This window comes from Apteryx mantelli, chromosome 34, assembly GCF_036417845.1.
Source record: "Apteryx mantelli isolate bAptMan1 chromosome 34, bAptMan1.hap1, whole genome shotgun sequence".
NCBI classification, from domain to species: Eukaryota; Metazoa; Chordata; class Aves; order Apterygiformes; family Apterygidae; genus Apteryx; species Apteryx mantelli.
The window spans coordinates 1,934,841-1,955,624 of NC_090011.1; the positions used below are offsets into that span (position 1 = coordinate 1,934,841).

General features: G+C 69.8%; 1 protein-coding gene across 1 annotated transcript in view; it reads right to left on the minus strand.

Moving 5' to 3' along the window:
- Positions 1-891: 891 nt before the first annotated feature.
- SHANK1 (SH3 and multiple ankyrin repeat domains 1) overlaps positions 892-20,784 on the minus strand; it is a 44,275-nt gene continuing 24,382 nt past the window's right edge. Inside the window, 11 exon segments of the mRNA XM_067314280.1 lie at positions 892-1,822; positions 3,806-5,765; positions 7,858-7,958; positions 8,610-8,732; positions 9,375-9,431; positions 10,406-10,429; positions 10,582-10,665; positions 11,453-11,540; positions 12,323-12,458; positions 13,479-13,603; positions 14,931-15,013. Coding sequence (XP_067170381.1) covers positions 1,234-1,822; positions 3,806-5,765; positions 7,858-7,958; positions 8,610-8,732; positions 9,375-9,431; positions 10,406-10,429; positions 10,582-10,665; positions 11,453-11,540; positions 12,323-12,458; positions 13,479-13,603; positions 14,931-15,013 — 3,370 coding nt within the window. The 3' untranslated portion in view covers positions 892-1,233.

Sequence of the window (20,784 nt, forward strand, 5' to 3'; positions counted from 1 at the left end):
GTCCCAAAACGGATCCCGTGTCCCAGTCCGAGTCCCTCATCCCGGAGCCGGTGCCATGTCCCGGTTCGAGTCTCGTATCCCCAAACAGGTCCTGCATCCGGATGGGGATCCCGGAGCCGGTCCCGCATCTGGATTTGAGTCCCGTATCCCAAAACGGGTCCTGCATCCCGGAGCTGGTCCCTCATCCCGGCTCGAATCCCGTATCCCCAAATGGATCCTGCATCCCGGAGCCGGTCCGACGTCCCGGGTCAAGTCCCATATCCCAAAAAGGCTCCCACATCCTAGCAAGGGTCCTGGAGCCGGTCCCGCATCCCGGTTCAAGTCCCATATCCCGAAACGGGTCCTGTGTCCTGATGGGGATCCCGGAGCTGGTCCCGCATCCCGGTTCAAGTCCTGTATCCCAAAATGGGTCCTGTGTCCTGATGGGGATCCCGGAGCCGGTCCCGCATCCCGGTTTGAGCCCTGTATCCCGACACAGGTCCGGCATCCCGGAACTGGTCCCATGTCCTGGTTCGAGTCCTGTATCCCAAAATGGGTCCCGCATGCCAATGGGGATCCCGGAACCGGTCCCACGTCCTGGTTCGAGCCCTGTATCCCAACATGGGTCTGGCATCCTGGAACCGATCCGGCGTCCTGCTCCGAGTCCCATATCCCGACATGGATCTGGCATCCCAGAACCGATCCGGTGTCCTGCTCCGAGTCCCATATCCCGACACGGATCCGGCATCCCGGAACCAATCTGGCGTCCTGCTCCAAGTCCCATATCCTGACACAGATCCGGCATCCCGGAACGGATCTGGCATCCTGCTCCGAGCCCCATATCCCGACACGGATCCAGCATCCCGGAACTGATCCAGCGTCCTGCTCCGAGTCCCATATCCTGACACAGATCCGGCGTCCCGGAACCAATCTGGTGTCCTGCTCCAAGTCCCATATCCTGACATGGGTCCAGCATCCTGGAGCTGATCCAGCATCCTGATCCGTGTCCCGACACAGGTCCAGCATGCCGAAGCCGATCCCACATCCCGCTCCGGCATCCCGCATCCCGACATCCCGCTTCGATCCCCCCCCCCAAACTTCGCCCCGTCCACGCGGCGACCAAGAGGCCACCGTGCGCCAGCAGAGCAGCGTCCACCTCCATCCATCCAACCATCCAACCATCCATCCCTCCATCCGTCTGTCCATCCGTCTATCCGTCCGGGAGAAGGGTAGGGAGGGAGGCGGCGCCGGCCATCACCTCTCGAGGAAGAGCTTGAGGGCGCGGTCGATGTTCATGCGGTGGCCGACGCGGGTGACGCCCAGGTCGATGTAGTCCTCCTTGGTGAGCGAGGGCAGGTGGGAGCCGTCGATCTCGTTGTGCAGGAAGCGCTCGCGGTGCTCGCCCAGGTTGAGGTACTCGAGCCAATCGGCCACGTCGAATTTGGTCCAGAAGGGCAACGGCTTGGCGCCGAACGGCTTATCCGGCGCCGGCGGCAGGAAGCGGGTGGGCGACAGCGAGCGGGCGGCCAGCTCGCCGAAGCTGCTGCCGGTGCCGCCGCCGCCGCCAGCCGTGGTGGCACCGCGGAGCTCCAGCAAGCCGGCGTAGAGCGGCCCGGCGGGCAGCAGCGGCAGCGAGGCGGGACGCGGCGGCGCCGGGCTCAGCTTGGGCTCGCTGGGCGGCGTGGCGGGGCTGGGGGCGCGTCGGAGCGCCGGGCGCACCTCCAGCTCGCCCATGGCGGCGGCGGTGGCACCTTTGGGTGCTTTGGGAGGCGGCCAGTGGGGGAAGAGGGCGGCGGCAGCGGGTTTGGGGGCGCCTGGCGGGGCGCCGGCGTCGTCGGCGAGCCTGCGGGGCAGAGGGGAGGTGGGGCGTCGGGACGGTCGGTGCGCCCGGGTGCTCGTGTGATGGGTGTCGGGGTGCTCTTTGCACCCAGGAGCTCATGAGTTGGGTGTTGGGGTGCTTGTTGCACCCAGGAGCTCGTGTGATGGGTGTTGGGGTGCTCATTGAACCCAGGAGCTTGTGGGATGGGTGTCGGGGTGCTCATTGTGCCTGGGTGCTCATGGGATGGGTGTTGGGGTGCTCGTGTGATGGGTGTCAGGGTGCTCATTGAGCCCAGGTGCTCATGAGTTGGGTATCAGGGTGCTCATTGCACCCAGGAGCTTGTGGGATGGGTGTTGGGGTGGTCATTGCACCCAGGAGCTAGTGAGATGGGTGTTGGGGTGCTCATTGCACCTAGGTGCTTGTGGGATGGGTGTTGGGGTGGTCGTTGCGCCCAGGAGCTCATGAGTTGGGTGTTGGGGTGGTCGTTGCACCCAGGAGCTCATGAGTTGGGTATCAGGGTGCTCATTGCACCCAGGAGCTTGTGTGATGGGTGTTGGGGTGGTCGTTGCGCCCAGGAGCTCATGAGTTGGGTGTTGGGGTGGTCGTTGCACCCAGGAGCTCATGAGTTGGGTATCAGGGTGCTCATTGCACCCAGGAGCTTGTGGGATGGGTGTCGGGGTGCTTGTTGTGCCCAGGAGCTTGTGGGATGGGTGTTGGGGTGCTCGTGTGATGGGTGTCAGGGTGCTCATTGAGCCCAGGTGCTCATGAGTTGGGTATCAGGGTGCTCGTTGCGCCCAGGTGCTCGTGAGTTGGGTATCAGGGTGTTCGTTGCACCCAGGAGCTCATGAGTTGGGTGTTGGGGTGGTCGTTGCGCCCAGGAGCTCATGAGTTGGGTGTTGGGGTGGTCGTTGCACCCAGGAGCTCATGAGTTGGGTATCAGGGTGCTCATTGCACCCAGGAGCTTGTGTGATGGGTGTTGGGGTGGTCACTGCGCCCAGGAGCTCGTGGGATGGGCATTGGGGTGCTTGTTGTGCCTGGGTGCTCATGTGATGGGTGGTTGGTGTGCTCATGAGTTGGGTATCAGGGTGCTCATTGCGCCTGGGTGCTTGTGTGATGGGTGTTGGGGTGCTCGTTGCGCCCAGGAGCTTGTGTGATGGGTGTTGGGGTGGTCGTTGCACCCGGGTGCTCATGGGATGGGTGTTGGGGTGGTCGTTGTACCCAGGTGCTCATGAGTTGGGTGTCAAGGTGCTCATTGCACCCAGGAGCTTGTGGGATGGGTGTTGGGGTGCTCATTGTGCCCAGGTGCTCATGAGTTGGGTGTCAGGGTGGTCATTGCACCCAGGAGCTTGTGGGATGGGTGTTGGTGTGCTCATTGCACCCAGGAGCTCGTGTGATGGGTGTCAGGGTGCTCATTGCACCCAGGAGCTCGTGGGATGGGTGTTGGGGTGCTCGTTGCACCCAGGAGCTTGTGGGATGGGTGTTGGGGTGCTCATTGTGCCCAGGTGCTCATGAGTTGGGTGTCAGGGTGGTCATTGCACCCAGGAGCTCGTGGGATGGGTGTTGGGGTGCTCATTGCACCCAGGTGCTCATGTGATGGGTGTTGGGGTGGTTGGTGTGCTCATGTGATGGGTGTCAGGGTGCTCATTGCTCCCAGGAGCTTGTGTGATGGGTGTCGGGATGCTCATTGCACCCTTAGGTGCTCATGTGTTGGGTGTTGGGGTGGTTGGTGTGCTTGTGTGATGGGTGTTGGGGTGCTCGTTGCACCCAGGACCTTGTGTGATGGGTGTTGGGGTGCTCGTTGCACCCAGGAGCTCATGCGTTGGGTGTTGGGGTGCTCGTTGCACCCCGGAGCTCGTGCAACGGGTGTCGGGGTGCTCGGGAGGGGAACGGATGGGGACAGCAGACGGCACGGGCGCACCGCAGCCCCGAAGGGCGCCGGTCGCCCATCTTCTCCCCACCTTCTCCATCCCACCCCACCGCACCCCACCCCACCGTAGCGGCACCTACCTGTGCCGCTGCAGCGAGCTGGGCCGCTCGGGGCCGAAAGCGGCGGCGGCGGCGGCGACGGGGGCGACGTCGGGGCCGCGGGGCCACGGCGCTCCACCACCACCACCACCACCACCACCACCGATCTGCTGCAGCTTGGAGCTGAGCTCGCTGATGATGCTGGCCTTCATGGCGGCCACGGCGGGCGGCGGCGGCATGGCGGTGGCGTCTTCCCAGGGCAGCGTGGGCGAGCGGCGGGGGCCGGCGGGCGGCTCGGCGGGCCGGCGGGGCGGGAAAGGGCGGGCGCGAGGTTTGGGCGCCTTGTCGAAGGGCGCCTGGCCGTCCAGGTAGGAGACGTAGGTGTCGAGGAGCTCGGCGCCTTCGCTCGACAGCGACAGCGTGGACACGGAGCTGATGGTCTCCAGGTGGTGGTCGCTGCTGCTGCGGCTGTCGACCTCCTCGATGCCCGAGTCGGTGACGGCTTCGGCCGCCTCGGCGGGGATGGCGATGGAGGCCACCACGGCGGAGAAGTTGACGTGGGGCTCGCGGGGCGCCGCCTGCGTCAGCGTGGCCACCTCGCTGTCGTACGACGTCAGGCTGGAGGCCGTCGAGTCGAGCGGCGGCGGCACCGGCGCCACCGCGGCGGCCACGACCATGGCGGCTCCACCACCTCCACCACCTCCACCTCCTCCGTCCTTGTCGAAGCTGTTGGAGAACTCCAGCGGCGGCGGCAGCGGCTCGGCGAAGAGGAACTCGTCCTCCACGTCCACCGAGGGTGCCGGCGGCGGCAGCGCCAGCAAGGGCAGCCCGTCACTGCTGCCGCCATTGCTGTTGGCGCTACCGTTGGCGGCGTTGGCGTTGGCGTTGGCGTTGGCCGCGTCCTCCACGAAGCGCACGTGCAGCTCCATCTTGGCCTCCTCGGGCCGCTTCTCGGCGCCGCCCCACGTCGCCTCGGCCTCGGGGCGCCGGGGGGACGCGGGGCGGCCGCCGCGCCGCTCCGCCGTCACCGCCGCCACGGCGGCCGCCTCGCACGGCGGCAGCCGGCAGGGCGGCGGCACCACGGCGGCGGCGGCGATTCGGGGCGGCCCCGCTCGGGGCGAGTGCGGCGCCGGCGCCCGCGAGGGCGACGCCGCCCGCGACGGAGGAGCCGCCGCCGAAGCCGCCACACAAGACGGCGCCCGGCCCGTGGCGGCGGCGGCCACCACGCAAGATGGCGGCGGCGGCCCGGCGCAAGATGGCGGCGCCACCACGGCGCTGAAGGCGCCGCCGCCGCAAGCTTTGGTGGGTCGGTAGGATCCGGCGGCGGCGGCGGCGGCGTAACCGCGCGGCGCCAGCGCCTCGCCGGCGAACATGGCCTCGTCGATGCTCTTGGAGTGGCGGAGGCGCGGCGGCGCCAGCTGCTCCTCCTCGTCCTCCTCGGTGGAGAGGAAGAGCGCCGAGCGGCGGCGCCCCTCGGGCGGCCATTCCCGCCGCGCCGCCCCCACCAAGGCGGCGCCGAACTGCGAGGTGAAGTCGAGCGGCGCCGGCGTCACCGTCGGCGTCACCGTCGCCGCCGCCTCGGGCGCCGCCTCGGCCTCCACGCTGCTGCCCTGGCTGCTGCGGCCGCTGCTGCTGGTGGACGGCGCCTTCACCACGATGGTGGGGATGGCGATGGAGCTCTTCTCCTTCTCCGCCGCCCCGTCCTCCACCTTGGGCTGCTTCACCAAGGGCCCCTTGCGGCGCAGCGGCTTCGCCGGCACGTACATGGCGCCGGGCCGCGTCGCCGGCAGGTTGTAGAGCCGCAGCTCGGCCCCGGCGCCGCGCCACGATGATGACGATGGACCCGTCAACGCTTTGTTGATGGCGGAGCTGTAAGGAGGCTCCGGAGGTGACGTGGTGGGAGGAGGTGGGATTTCTTCCGGACCCGGCACGGAAAGGCTTCGGCTGAATTTAGCCGAGGAAGCCGGAGGAGCCAAGTAGGGTTTGTCTTCCTCGCCCGAGCCTGCAAGAGGGGAGGTGGGGAGGGGGCCCAGGCGTCCGGGGACTTCACCCCCCTCCCCATCTCATGGGGTCCCAGGACCAGGAAGGGGCCCAGGCGTCCGGGGACTTCAACCCCCTCCCGTGGGGTCTCAGGACCAGGAAGGGGCCCAGGCGTCCGGGGACTTCACCCCCCTCCCATGGGGTCTCAGGACCAGGAAGGGGCCCAGGCGTCCGGGGTCTTCACCCTCATCCCATGGGGTCCCAGGACCAGGAAGGGGCCCAGGCGTCCGGGGTCTCCACCCTCATCCCCAATGGGGGTCTCAGGACCAGGAAGGGGCCCAGGCATCCGGGGTCTCCACCCTCATCCCATGGGGTCTCAGGACCAGGAAGGGGCCCAGGCGTCCGGGGTCTCCACCCTCATCCCCAATGGGGGTCCCAGGACCAGGAAGGGGCCCAGGCGTCCGGGGTCTCCACCCTCATCCCCAATGGGGTCCCAAGACCAGGAAGGGGCCCAGGCGTCCGGGGACTTCACCCTCATCCCATGGGGTCTCAGGACCAGGAAGGGGCCCAGGCGTCCGGGGTCTCCACCCTCATCCCCAATGGGGGTCCCAGGACCAGGAAGGGGCCCAGGCGTCCGGGGTCTCCACCCTCATCCCATGGGGTCCCAGGACCAGGAAGGGGCCCAGGCATCCGGGGTCTCCACCCTCATCCCATGGGGTCTCAGGACCAGGAAGGGGCCCAGGCGTCCGGGGTCTCCACCCTCATCCCCAATGGGGGTCTCAGGACCAGGAAGGGGCCCAGGCGTCCGGGGTCTCCACCCTCATCCCATGGGGTCTCAGGACCAGGAAGGGGCCCAGGCGTCCAGGGACTTCAACCCCCTCCCGTGGGGTCCCAGGACCAGGAAGGGGCCCAGGCGTCCGGGGTCTCCACCCTCATCCCATGGGGTCCCAGGACCAGGAAGGGGCCCAGGCGTCCGGGGTCTCCACCCTCATCCCATGGGGTCCCAGGACCAGGAAGGGGCCCAGGCGTCCGGGGTCTCCACCCCCATCCCATGGGGTCCCAGGACCAGGAAGGGGCCCAGGCGTCCGGGGTCTCCACCCTCATCCCATGGGGTCTCAGGACCAGGAAGGGGCCCAGGCGTCCAGGGACTTCAACCCCCTCCCGTGGGGTCCCAGGACCAGGAAGGGGCCCAGGCGTCCGGGGTCTCCACCCTCATCCCATGGGGTCCCAGGACCAGGAAGGGGCCCAGGCGTCCGGGGTCTCCACCCTCATCCCATGGGGTCCCAGGACCAGGAAGGGGCCCAGGCGTCCGGGGTCTCCACCCCCATCCCATGGGGTCCCAGGACCAGGAAGGGGCCCAGGCGTCCGGGGTCTCCACCCCCATCCCATGGGGGTCCCGGAACCAGGAAGGGGCCCAGGCGTCCGGGGTCTCCACCCTCATCCCATGGGGGTCCCAGGACCAGGAAGGGGCCCAGGCGTCCGGGGTCTCCACCCTCGTCCCCAATGGGGGTCCCAGGACCAGGAAGGGGCCCAGGCGTCCGGGGTCTCCACCCTCATCCCATGGGGTCCCAGGACCAGGAAGGGGCCCAGGCGTCCGGGGTCTCCACCCTCATCTCATGGGAGTCCCAGGACCAGGAAGGGGCCCAGGCGTCCGGGGTCTCCACCCTCATCCCATGGGGTCCCAGGACCAGGAAGGGGCCCAGGCGTCCGGGGACTTCACCCCCCTCCCATGGGGTCCCAGGACCAGGAAGGGGCCCAGGCGTCCGGGGTCTCCACCCTCATCCCATGGGGTCCCAGGACCAGGAAGGGGCCCAGGCGTCCGGGGTCTTCACCCTCATCCCATGGGGTCTCAGGACCAGGAAGGGGCCCAGGCGTCCGGGGTCTCCACCCTCATCCCATGGGGTCTCAGGACCAGGAAGGGGCCCAGGCGTCCGGGGTCTTCACCCTCATCCCATGGGGTCTCAGGACCAGGAAGGGGCCCAGGCGTCCGGGGTCTCCACCCTCATCCCCAATGGGAGTCCCAGGACCAGGAAGGGGCCCAGGCGTCCGGGGTCTCCACCCTCATCCCCAGTGGGGTCCCAGGACCAGGAAGGGGCCCAGGCGTCCGGCCTCACCGATGGACTTCTGGCGCAGCATGAGGCCGTGGGGGGGGGCCGGGGGGCAGGAACGGCCGCTCGTAGCCCCCCGGCCCCAGGCGGTGGCCCTCGAAGGTCGCCTGCGCCACGGCCCGTCTCAGCCCCCGCCGGGGCCCAGGCGTCCGGGCGCCCCCCCCACCCCGAACCCCCCCCAAACCCCCCCACGGCCGGGGCCCAGGCGTCCGGGTGCCCCCGAACCCCCCCCAACTGGGGCCCAGGTGTCCGGGTGCCCCCAGCCCCCCCCTGCACCCGCCGGGGCCCAGGCGTCCGGGTGCCCTCAACCCCCCCCCCCAAACTGGGGCCCAGGCGTCCGGGCCCCCCCCCCCCCATCTCCCCACTGGGGCCCAGGCGTCCGGGTGCCCCCAACCCCCAAGGCACCCAGCCCCCCCCAGCCCCTCCCCCCTCCCCCCAAGGGGCCCAGGCATCCGGGAACCCCCCAACCCCCCCTGACTGGGGCCCAGGCATCCGGGTGCCCCCAAAACCCCCCCCCGACCGGGGCCCAGGCGTCCGGGAGCCCCCCAACCCCCCCCCACCCACTGGGGCCCAGGCGTCCGGGCGCCCCTGAACCCCCCCCGAACAGGGCCCAGGTGTCCGGGCGCCCCCCGAACCCCCCCGTATGGGGCCCAGGCGTCCGGGTGCCCTCAACCCCCAAGGCACCCAGCCCCCCCCAGCCCCTCCCCCCTCCCCCCCCCGAATGGGGCCCAGGAGTCCGGGCGCCCCCCCCCCCCCACCTCGGGGCTGAAGTAGCCCCTGGGCCGGGCCTTGCCCAGGGGGGGCAGCGGGGGGGGGGGGCGCCGGCCCCTCGCCCGCCCCGATGCTCTGCTGCGCCGCCGCCAGGATCTCGTCCAGCTTGTCTGCACCGCGGGGGGGGGCCCAGGCGTCCGGGCGCCGCCGGCACCGGGGGGGTCCCCGCCCCCCCCCCCCCCCACACCCACCAGGTGTCCAAGGGGCCCAGGCGTCCAGGGATCCCTTCCCCCCCCCCAACCAGGGACCCCCCCCCCCACCAAGGGACCCAGGTGTCCGGGGGGCCCAGGCGTCCGGGACTCCTCTCCATCCCCCCCCCCCCCCAAGGGAACCCAGGTGTGAGGGGCCCAGGCGTCCGGGACCCCTCTCCATCCCCCCCCAAGGGGACCCAGGTGTCCGGGGCGCCCAGGTGTCCGGGGATCCCTTCCCCCTCCCCCCACCAGGGGCCCAGGTGTCCAGGGGGCCCAGGCGTCCGGGGATCCCTTCTTCCCTCCCTCCGGGGATCCAGGCATCTGGGGGCCCAGGCGTCCGGGGATCCCCTCCCCCCCCCCCCAAGGGACCCAGGTGTCCGGGGGGCCCAGGCATCCGGGACCCTTCTCCTCCCCCCCCCCAAGGGGACCCAGGTGTCCGGGGGGCCCAGGCATCCGGGACCCTTCTCCTCCCCCCCCCAAGGGGACCCAGGTGTCCGGGGGGCCCAGGCGTCCGGCCCCCCCCCGCCCCCCCCCCAAGGGGGCCCAGGCGTCCGGGCGTACTCAGCGCCATCTGATAGACCGTCCGCTTCTTCTCGGTGGCCGAGGTCGGCTCGAAGTCTGGGGGGGCGCAAAGGGGGGGGGGCGCAAAGGGGGGGGGGTTGGGGGCGCGCTCGGGGGGGCTGCGGGGTGCTGGGGGGTGCTGGGGGGGGTCCTGAGGGTGCTATAGGGTGCTACGTGGTGCTGAGGGGGTGCTATAGGGTGCTGGTTGGGTGCTGTAGGTGCTATAGGGTGCTGGGAGGGTGCTATAGGGAGCTGGGGGGGGTGCTATAGGGTGCTGTAGGTGTTATAGGGTGCTGCAGGGTGCTATAGGGTGCTGGGGGGGTTACGAGAGACGCTATAGGGTGCTGCAGGGTGCTGGGGGTTGCTATAGGGTGCTGTAAGTGCTATAGGGTGCTGCGGGGGGGCCATAGGGGCGTGCGAGGGTGGCCGGGGGGGGGGGGGCAGAGACCGTGAGCCACGCGAGGAGGGCGACGGGGGTGCGAGGAGGTGCGATGGGGGTGCGATGGGTGTGCAAGGGCGCAACGGGTGTGCGAGGGGTGTGCAAAGAGTGCGCAAGGGTGCAAGGGGTGTGCGAGGGGCGTGCGAGGGGCGTGCAAAGAGTGGGGGGGCGCGATGAGTGTGCAAGGGGCGCGATGGCTGTGCAAGGGCGCGACGGGTGTGCAAGGGGTGCACAACGGGTGTGCAAGGGTGCGGCGGGTGTGCAAAGAGGGTGCAAGGGGCGTGCGAGGGGGCGTGCAAAGAGTGGGGGGGCGCGATGAGTGTGCAATGGTGCGACGGGCGTGCAAGGGCGCAACGAGTGTGCGAGGGCTCGGTGAGTGTGCGAGGGGTGTGCGAGGGCGCAACGAGTGTGCAAGGGGGTGCACGGGGGGGGGGGTCCAGCCGTGCCCGGGCGGACATGCCGGGGGGGGGGTGGGCGTGCAAGAGGCGTGTGCAAGAGGCGTGTGCGAGAGGCGTGTGCGAGGCGTGTGCAAGAGGCGTGTGCGAGGCGTGTGCGTGTGCCCCCCCCGCCTCCCCCCCCCCCCCCCACTCACCGCTGCGCTTCTTCCAGGGCGAGACTGGGGAGACACCAGAGGCCGTTACCGGGGGGGGGGGGGGGGCCGGGGAGAGGGGGGGGTCCCGAGGGGTCGTGGGGAGTCACGGGGGGGGTCACGGGGGGGGTCACGGGGGGGAGGGTTGGGGGACCCCCCCAGGGCCCCCCCCAACTTACCCTTCTCCACTGGGGCCGGCAGCAGCGGGGGAGGGGGGGGAGAGAGAGGTTAGAGCCCCCCCCCCACCAGGGACCCCCCAAATCCTCCCCCCACCAGGGACCCCCCAAATTCCCCCCCCCACCAGGTACCCCCCAAATCCCCCCCCCCACCTGGGACCCCCCCAAATTCCCCCCCCACACCTGGGACCCCCCCAAATTCCCCCCCCACCAGGGACCCCCCGAACCCCCCCGGTGACCCCAGGGCCCCCCCCAAGACCCCCCTGGGGACCCCAAAGACCCCCCAGATCCCTCCAGGGACCCTTCAACCCCCCCCAGACCCCCCCCCCCAAAAATCCTCAGGGGACCCCGAAACCCCCCTGGAGGCCCCAGGGACACCCCCCAGGACCCCCAACCTCCCCCAGGGACCCCCCAAAACCCTCAGGGGACCCCAAACCCCCCCATGGGCACCCCAAGACCCCCCAAACCCCCCAGGGACCCCCCAAAACCCCCTCAGTGTCCCCAAGGCCCCCCCAACCCCCCCAGGAGCCCCCCAAAACCCTCAGGGGACCCCAAACCACCCCATGGGCACCCCAAGACCCCCCAAACGCCCCCCAGAAGCCCCCCAAAACCCTCAGGGGACCACAAAACCCCCCTTCAAGACCCCAGAGACCCCCCCAAAATCCCCAGGGGACCCCAAAACCCCCTCGGGGTCCCCAAAAACCCCAATCCCCCCCCCAGGGACCCCCCCAAACCCCCCTCGGGGTCCCCAAACCCCCCTAGAGACCCCCAGCGACACACACCCCTCCCCCGCGACCCAGGCCCGGGCCCAGGCGTCCTGGACGGGGAAGGGGGGGGCCCAGGCGTCCGGGGAGGGGCCCAGGCGTCCGGGCACCCACCCATCTCCTCCAGCTCCGACGTCATGGACTTGGAGCGCAGCGAGATGGCCGGAGCCGGCAGGCGCTTGGGCTGCTGGGGGGCCGCTGGGGGGGGGGGCAGGGGGTTGGAGGGGGGGGTGTCAGCGCCCTGGGGGGGCCCAGGCGTCCGGGGGGCCCAGGCGTCCGGGGACTCACCCCCCACGTACCCCAGGGGCCCAGGTGTCCGGGGGGCCCAGGCGTCCGGGGACCTGCCCCCATGCACCCCGGGGGCCCAGGTGTCCGGGGGGCCCAGGCGTCCGGGGACCTGCCCCCATGCACCCCAGGGGCCCAGGCATCCGGGGACCGACCCAGGGGACCCAGGCGTCCAGGGGGCCCAGGCATCCGGGGACCTGCCCCCACGCACCCCGAGGACCCAGGCATCTGGGGGCCCAGGCGTCCGGGGGGCCCAGGCATCCGGGGACCTGCCCCCATTCACCCCGAGGACCCAGGCATCTGGGGGCCCAGGCGTCCGGGGGGCCCAGGCATCCGGGGACCTGCCCCCATTCACCCCGAGGACCCAGGCGTCCGGGGGGCCCAGGCGTCCGGGACCCCCCCACGAGGGACCCAGGCATCCGGGGGCCCAGGCGTCCGGGGACCCACCTCCATGCACCCCGGGGACCCAGGCATCTGGGGGGCCCAGGCATCCGGGCACCCACTCTGGGGGCCCAGGCGTCCGGGGACTCCCCCAGGGGCCCAGGCGTCTGGGGGATCCACCCCCATTCACCCCGGGGACCCAGGTGTCCGGGGGGGCCCAGGCATCCGGGGACCGACCCAGGGGGCCCAGGCGTCCGGGCGCCCCCCCCGCACCCCCCCCACCCCCCCGGCAGCGGGCCCAGGCGTCCGGGTACCCCGGCGGCGGGGGCCCTCCGGGGCCTCGGGGTGCCGCGTCACCATGACGACCTTGACGACGAGGCTGTTGCCGCCCTGGCGGATCATGTTAACGACCTGCCGGTGCCCGACCTTGACCACGTTCTGCCCGTTCACCTGCCGGCCCCGCGCACGCGTGTCACACGCCTGGCACACGCGTGTCACCCGCCTCGGCACACGCCTCGGCACGCCAGATCCCCCCCGCACCGGCCGCTCCTGCAGCCCGCAAGCATGTTGTAGGCGTGTGACATGCGTGTGCATGCGTGTGCATGCGTGTGCATGCGTGTTACACGCGTGTTCAGGCGTGTAGCACCTCAACGAGGCGGTTGTCCACATGCAGCCCGGCCCGCCTGCACCCGTGCCGCCCCGACGCGTGTACGTTGGTGCATACTTATGCACGCGTGTGCATGCATGTGCACCCATGTGGAGGCGTGTGCATGTGTGTTACATGCGTGTTCAGGCGTGTAGCACCTCAACGAGGTGGTCACCCACATGCAGCCCGGCCCGCCTGCACCCGTGCTGCCCCGACGCCCCGGCGCGTGCACGCTGGTGCATGCTTGTGCACGCATGTGCACACGTGTGCATGCATGTGGAGGCATGTGGAGGCGTGTGCATGCGTGTTCCATGCGTGTTCAGGCGTGTGGCACCTCGAGGAGGCAGTCGCTCATGTGCAGCCCAGCCCACCTGCACCCGTGCCGCCCCGATGCCCCAGCGCGTGCACGCTGGTGCATGCTTGAACACGCGTGTGCATGCATGTGCACCCATGTGGAGGTGTGTGCATGTGTGCTACACACGTGTTCAGGCGTGTAGCACCTCAACGAGGCGGTTGTCCACGTGCAGCCCGGCCCGCCTGCACCCATGCCACCCCAACACCCCGGTGTGTGCACGCTGGTGCATGCGTGTGCATGCGTGTGGAGGCATGTGCATGTGTGTGCATGCATGTTCATGCATGTTACATGCATGTCCAGGCGTGCAGCACCTCAACGAGGCGGTCGCCCACATGCAGCCCGGCCCGCCTGCACCCGTGCCACCCTGACGCCCTGGCACGTGCACGCTGGTGCATGCTTGAGCACGTGTGTGCACGCGTGTGCATGTGTGTGGAGGCGTGTGGAGGCGTGTTCCGCGCGCGTTCAGCACCTCGATGAGGAAGTCGCCCATGCGCAGCCCGGCCCGCCAGGCCACGCCGCCCTCGTCCACCGACTCCAGGTACTGCAGGGCCGGGAAGGCCGGCGTCGGCGTGAACTCCTCGATGGGGGTCTGCGCTGTGGGGGGGGAGGGGGGGGGGTGGCCCGTCACCTCTGGGGACCCTTCGGGGACCCCCGGGACCCCCCGGGACCTCCAGACCCTCCAGGACACCCCGGAGACCCCATAGCACCACCAAAACCCACCCTAGGCCACCCAGAACCCCCCCGAGACCCCCCAGAACCTCCCCAGAGACCCATAGGACTCCTCCATGGCCTCCTCAGAGATCCTCAGGGACCCCTAAGATCCCCCCCAGGACCCTCAGGGCTCCCAAGAGACCCCAAAGACCCCAGAAACCCACCAGAGACCCTCCAGGACTACCAAAACCCCACCAGAACCTCCCAGAGACCCCCAGGACTCCCCCAAAGACCCTCCAGGATGATCAAGACCCCCCCAGACCCCCCCAGAGACCCTCAGGGATCCCCAGGACCCCTAAGAGATCCCCCACAACCACCAAGACCCACCCAGGGCCACCCAGAGACTCTCAGGGACCCTCCAGAGACCCCCAGGATCCCCCCAGGACTCCACAGAGATCCTCAGGGACCCCAACACCCCCCAGGACCTTCAGGGCTCCCAAGAGAACCACCAGGACCACCAAGAACCCCTCCAGAGCCACCCAGAGACCTCCCGGGACCCCAAGGACCCCCCCCCAGTGACCTCAGAACCCCCCCAGACACCTCCAGCATGCCCTCAGAGACCCTCCAGGACCCCCAAGAGGTCCTCCAGGACCACCAGAACCTCCCCAAGGCCACCCAAAGACCCCCAGGGCACCTCCAGAGACCCTCAGGACCCCCGAGAGGTCCTCCAGGACCACCAAGACACCTCCAGGCTACCCAGAGACCACACAAGACCTCCTCAGAGTCCCAGAAGATCCCCCAGGACCCCCCCAGAGACCCTCAGGACCCTCGAGAGGTCCTCCAGGACCACCAGGAACCTCCCCAAGGCCACCCAAAGACCCCCAGGGCACCTCCAGAGACCCTCAGGACCCCCGAGAGGCCCCCAGGACCACCAAGACACCTCCAGGCTACCCAGAACCACACAAGACCTCCTCAGAGACCCAGAAGATCCCCAGGACCCCCCAGAGACCCTCAGGACCCTCGAGAGGTCCTCCAGGACCACCAAGACACCTCCAGGCTCCCCAGAGGCCCCCTAGGATCTCCTCAGGGACCCCCCAAGAACCTCCGAAAGACCCACCAGGACCACCAGGAACCTCCCAAGGCCACCCAAAGACCCTCGGGGACTGCCAGGAGATGCCCCAGGACCCCCAAGAACCTCCTGCAGGCCACCCAGAGACCCCCCCCCCCCAAGGGACACGTGGGGACCCCCCCCCCCGGCCCCCACGCTCACCCTTGGCCCCGCGGAGGACGAAGCCGAAGCCCTCGTTGTCCTTCTTCTGCAGCAAAACGGTCTTCTCCTTAATGATGTAATCGCTGTGGGACACGGGGGACACGGGGGAACATGGGGGGACATGGAGGGACATGGGGGATACGGGGGGACATGGAGGGACATGGAGGGACATGGAGGGACATGAGGGACATGGGGGACATGGGGGACATGGGGGGACATGGAGGGACATGGAGGACATGGGGGACATGGAGGGACATGGGGGGACATGGGGGACATGGGGGGACATGGAGGGACATGGGGGGACATGGGGGACATGGGGGGACATGGGGGACATGGAGGGACATGGGGGGACACAGAGGTGACTGAGGGTCCCAGCTGTCCCCGTCCCCACACCGTGTCCCCAACCCGCAGCGAGTTCCCCGTGCTCAGCCCATGCGTGTGCTCGCCCGGCGCATCCGGGGTGACACGCGTGTGCGGGGCCGGTCCGGGCCGTCACGTGTCCCCCTGGGGACAGTGGGGGGGGGACACGGAGGGGGGGGACACGGTGGCCCCGGTGCAGGGGGAGCCCAGGGCTGCGGGGAGCCGAGGGACAGGGACACGGTGGAGGCCACAGCTGGGACATCCATGGGGACAGGGTTGGGGACAGGGATGGGGATCCCATGGAGACAGAGATGGGGACAAGCTTGGGACAGGGCATAGGACAGGGGTGGTCACAGGGATAGGGACCTCCATGGGGACAAGGTTGGGGACAAAGTTGGGCACAGGGATGGGACAGGGTTGGGAACAAGGATGGGGATCCCATGGAGACAGAGATGGGGACAAGCTTGGGGACAGGGCATAGGACAGGGGTGGTCACAGGGATGGGGACCTCCATGGGGACAAGGTTGGGGACAAAGTTGGGCACAGGGATGGGACAGGGTTGGGAACAAGGATGGGGATCCCATGGAGACAGGGATGGGGATCCCATGGGGACAGGGTTGGGGACAGGGATGGGGACAGAGATGGGGATCCCATGGAGACAGGGATGGGGACAGGGTTGGGGACAAGCTTGGGGACAGGGCATAGGACAGGGATGGTCACAGGGTTGGGGACCTCCATGGGACAAGGTTGGGGACAGGGTTGGGGACAGGGACGGTCACACAGATGGGCACCCCCATGGGGACGAGGGGGATCCTGATGGTGACGGGGCCGGGGACAGGGACGCAGTGGGGACAGGGATGGGGACAGGGATGGGGCCACAGCAAGGTCCCAGGACAGGGATACGATGGGGACGGGGACCGGAACGGGACGGCGCCAGGGACTGTGATGGGACAGGGATGGGGATGGGGACAGGGCCAGCACGGGGGGGGGGGACGGTGACGGGTGGCAGCGGGTGCCGAAGCCAGCCCTGGGGACGCCGGAATGGGGGGACAACGGAGCCATGGGGACACTGAAACCAGGGGGACGCCGGAGCCGGGGGGGGGGACACCAAAACCAAGGGGACACCGAAACCGTGGGGACGCCGGAGCCAGGGGGACGCCGGAGCCAGGGACACGGGGACCGGGGGAGGGGAACGTGCCACAACCAGGGGGACGCCAAAACTGGGGACACCGGAGCGGAGGGGACACCAAAACTGGGGACGTGGGGATGGGGGGGGGGGGGGACATGCCACAGCCGAGGGGACGCCGAAACTGGGGACACCGGGACCGAGGGGACGCCGGAGCTGGGGGGGGGGGGACACGCAGGGCCGGAGCGGGAGCCATCACGGCCGAGGGGACATTGGAGCCGGGGAGGGGACACGCCGCAACCGAGGGGACGCCGGAGCCAGGGGGACACCGGGACCGAGGGGACACCGGAGCCAGGGCCACCGTGGCCGAGGGGACGCCGGAGCCGGGGGAGGGGGGGACACAGGGCCGGAGCCGTGGCCACCGCGGCCGAGGGGACGCCAGAGCCGGGGACACCGGGACCGAGGGGACACCGGAGCTGGGGGGGATGCAGGGCCGGAGCCGGGGGGACATTGGGACCAAGGGGACACCAGAGCTGGGGACATTGGAGCTGGGGGGATGCAGGGCCGGAGCCAGGGATGGCAGACCGAGGGGACACCAGAGCCAGGGCCACCGCGGCCGAGGGGACGCCAGAGCTGGGGACGTTGGAGCCGGGGGGACGCAGGGCCGGAGCTGGGGACGCCGGGACCGAGGGGACGCCGGAGCCAGGGCCACCGCGGCCGAGGGGACGCCGGAATCGGGGATGCGGGACCGGGGAGGGGACACGCCGCAACCAAGGAGCCACCGGAGCCGGGGACGTTGGAGCTGGGGGGACGCAGGCCCAGAGCCGGGGGACGCCGGGACCGAGGGGACGCCGGAGCCAGGGCCACCGCGGCCGAGGGGACGCCGGAGCCGGGGACGCGGGACCGGGGAGGGGACGCGCCGCAACCGAAAGGCCTCCGGAGCCGGGGGACCACGGGGGCGAGGGGACAGCGGAGCCGGGGGGCTGCGGGGCGGGCGGATGGCCAGCGCGGTGACAACGACGACGGTGACAACGGTGACGAGGGGGGTGGCCCTACCTGTAGATGTACCAGACGCTGCGGCGGCGGGGCCCCAGCGCGGGCCAGCTGGAGGAGAGCGGCGCCGAGCCGGGGCGCGGGTCGCCCCGCCGGGCCATGGCCACCCGCCCTGCCGCATCGCCCGCCGCCCCGGCCCGGCGCCACCGCCGCCACCGCCGCCACCGCCACCCGCCGCCACCCGCCACCCGCCACCCGCCGCCCGCCGCCGCCGCTGACGGAGCCGTGACGGAGCCGCCGTAACCCCTTCGGCGCCGCCGCTCGCCGCCGCCGCTGCCACCGCCGTGCCGGCATCTGCACCCGCCGCTGCGCCGGCTCCTGCACCCAGTTCTGCACCGGCTCCTGCACCCACCGCTGCGCCGGCTCCTGCACCCACTTCTGCACCGGCTCCTGCACCCAGTTCTGCACCGGCTCCTGCACCCACCGCTGCACCGGCTCCTGCACCCACTTCTGCACTGGCTCCTGCACCCAGTTCTGCACCGGCTCCTGCACCCACCGCTGCACCGGCTCCTGCACCCACTTCTGCACTGGCTCCTGCACCCAGTTCTGCACCGGCTCCTGCACCCACCGCTGCACCGGCTCCTGCACCCACTTCTGCACCGGCTCCTGCACCCAGTTCTGCACCGGCTCCTGCACCCACCGCTGTGCCGGCTCCTGCACCCACTTCTGCACCGGCTCCTGCACCCAGTTCTGCACCGGCTCCTGCACCTAGTTCTGCACCGGCTCCAGCTCCTGCACCCAGATCTGCACCGGCTCCTGCACCCAGGGCTGCACCGGCACCGGCACCCGCTGCCACGCCGGCATCTACACCCAGTTCTGCACCGGCTCCGGCACCCACTTCTGCACTGGCTCCAGCTCCGGCACCCACCACTGCACTGGCTCCAGCACCCAGGGCTGCACCGGCATCTGCACCCAGTTCTGCACCAGCTCCTGCACCCACTGCTGCGCTGGCTCCTGCACCCACTTCTGCACCAGCACCGGCACCCGCCACCACCGCGCCGGCTCCGGCATCTGCACCCGCTGCCCCTGCACCAGCTCCGGCACCCAGTTCTGCACCGGCTCCTGCACCCGCACCGGCACCCGCCACCACCACCGCACCGGCACCCGCCACCACCACTGCACCGGCTCCGGCACCCAGTTCTGCACCAGCTCCTGCACCCGCACCGGCACCCGCCACCACCACCGCACCGGCTCCAGCACCCGCACCGATAGCAGCACCCGCATCCGCACCAGCTCCGGCACTTGCACCGGCATCGGCACCCGTGTCCACACCGGCATCTCCACCGGCTCCGGCACCCGCGCCGGCACCCGCACCAATACCCGCACCGGCACCCGCGTCGGCTCCGGCACCGGCTCCAGCACCCACAGCAGCTCCGGCACCCGCACCAATATCCACACGGGCACCCACATCGGCTCCGGCACCCGCATCGCCATCGGCTCCAGTTCCAGCACCGGGATCGGATCCCGTTTCAGCACCGGCTCGGTTCCAGCACCACGTGGCTCCAAGGGGGGACCCCGAAACCGAGCCAGGGGCACCCCAAATCCAGACGCCGGTGTCGGAGCCACAGGACCCCCCAAAAAGGAGCCGGAGCCAGAGGCGGGGGGACCCCGAAACCCACCCCCGGGTCGGCCCAGGGACCCCAAAACCAGCCCAGGGACCCCAAAAACCCAACCGAGGTCCCTCAAACCAGCCCGAGAGCCCCCAAACCAGCCTGGGGTCCCCCAAAACCAGCCCAGGGACCCCAAAACCAGCCCAGGGACCCCCAAAACCAGAATGAGAACCCCCCAAACAGCCCAGAGACCCCCCAAAACCATCAAGAGAACATCAAAACCAGGCTGGAGACCCCCCCCAAAGCATCATGAGGACCCCACAACCAGACTGAGAACCCCAAGATCATCACAGGGACCCCCAAAAACATCAAGGGGACCCCCAAAACTCATCACGGGGACCCCCAAAACCCATCACGAGGACCCCAAAACTAGACTGAGATCCCCCAAATCAGCCAGGTGACCCCCAAAAACAGCCTGGAGACTCCAAAACACCATCACAGGGACCCCAAAACCAGCCTGGGGACCCCCAAAAACCATCAAGGGGACACCACCACCAGACTGAGAACCCCAAGATCAACATGGGGACCCCAAAATTGGGCTGAGAACTCCAAAATCAAACCAGAGACCCCCAAAACCATCACAAGGACCCTAAAACTAGACTGAGACTCCCAAGATCAGCCAGGTGACCCCAAAACCAGCCTGGAGACCCCCAAAAACCATCATCAGGGCCCCACAACCAGACTGAGAACCCCAAGACCATCACAGGGACCCCCCAAGACATCAGGGGACCCCAAAACCCATCACAGGGACGCCAAAACTAGACTGAGAAGCCCAAAAACAGCCAGGTGACCCCAAAACCAGCCTGGAGACCCCAAAAGTAGACTGAGATCCCTCAACCAGCCAGGTGACCCCAAAACACCATCACGGGTGACGCGGGGGGGGTGACCCAGGCACGGACCCGAGGACACGCAGGGGGTCGCGCACGGGAGGTCACGCGTGGACACGTGTGGGGCGGCGCATGGGGCCACAAGCACCCATGGGTTGTCCCTCACCTGCCCCCCCAACTGCCCCCCAACTGCCCCATAGCTGCCCCCCATAGCCCCCAACTGCCCCATAGACCCCAACTGCCCCATAGCTCCCCCCATAGCTCCCAACTGCCCCATAGACCCCAACTGCCCCATAGCTCCCCCCATAGTTCCCAACTGCCCCCAACTGCCCCATAGCTCCCCCATAGTTCCCAACTGCCCCCAACTGCCCCATAGCTCCCCCCATTGCCCCTCAACTGCCCCATAGCTCCCCCCTATAGCCCCCAACTGCCCCACAGCCCCCAACTGCCCCATAGCTGCCCCCCATAGCCCCAAATGCCCCATAGACCCCAACTGCTCCATAGCTCCCCCCATAGCCCCCAATTGCCCCACAGCCCTCAACTGCCCCATAGCTGCCCCCATAGCCCCCAACTGCCCCATAGACCCCAACTGCCCCATAGCTCCCCCCATAGCCCCCAATTGCCCCATTGCCCCTCAACTGCCCCAGGGCTCCCCCACCTGCCCCTCTGCCCCCCCAACTGCCCCATAGCCTCCCTCAACTGCCCCATTGCCCCCCAACTGCCCCACAGCCCCCCCCAAAGCCCCCCAATTGCCCCCAACCCCCCCAACATCAATTGCCCCAGAGCCCCCCTATTGCCCCCCAGCCCCACAACTGCCCCCTGGCCCATTGCCCCATCCCCCAACCGCCCCCCAACTGCCCCATAGCGCCCCCCCCACC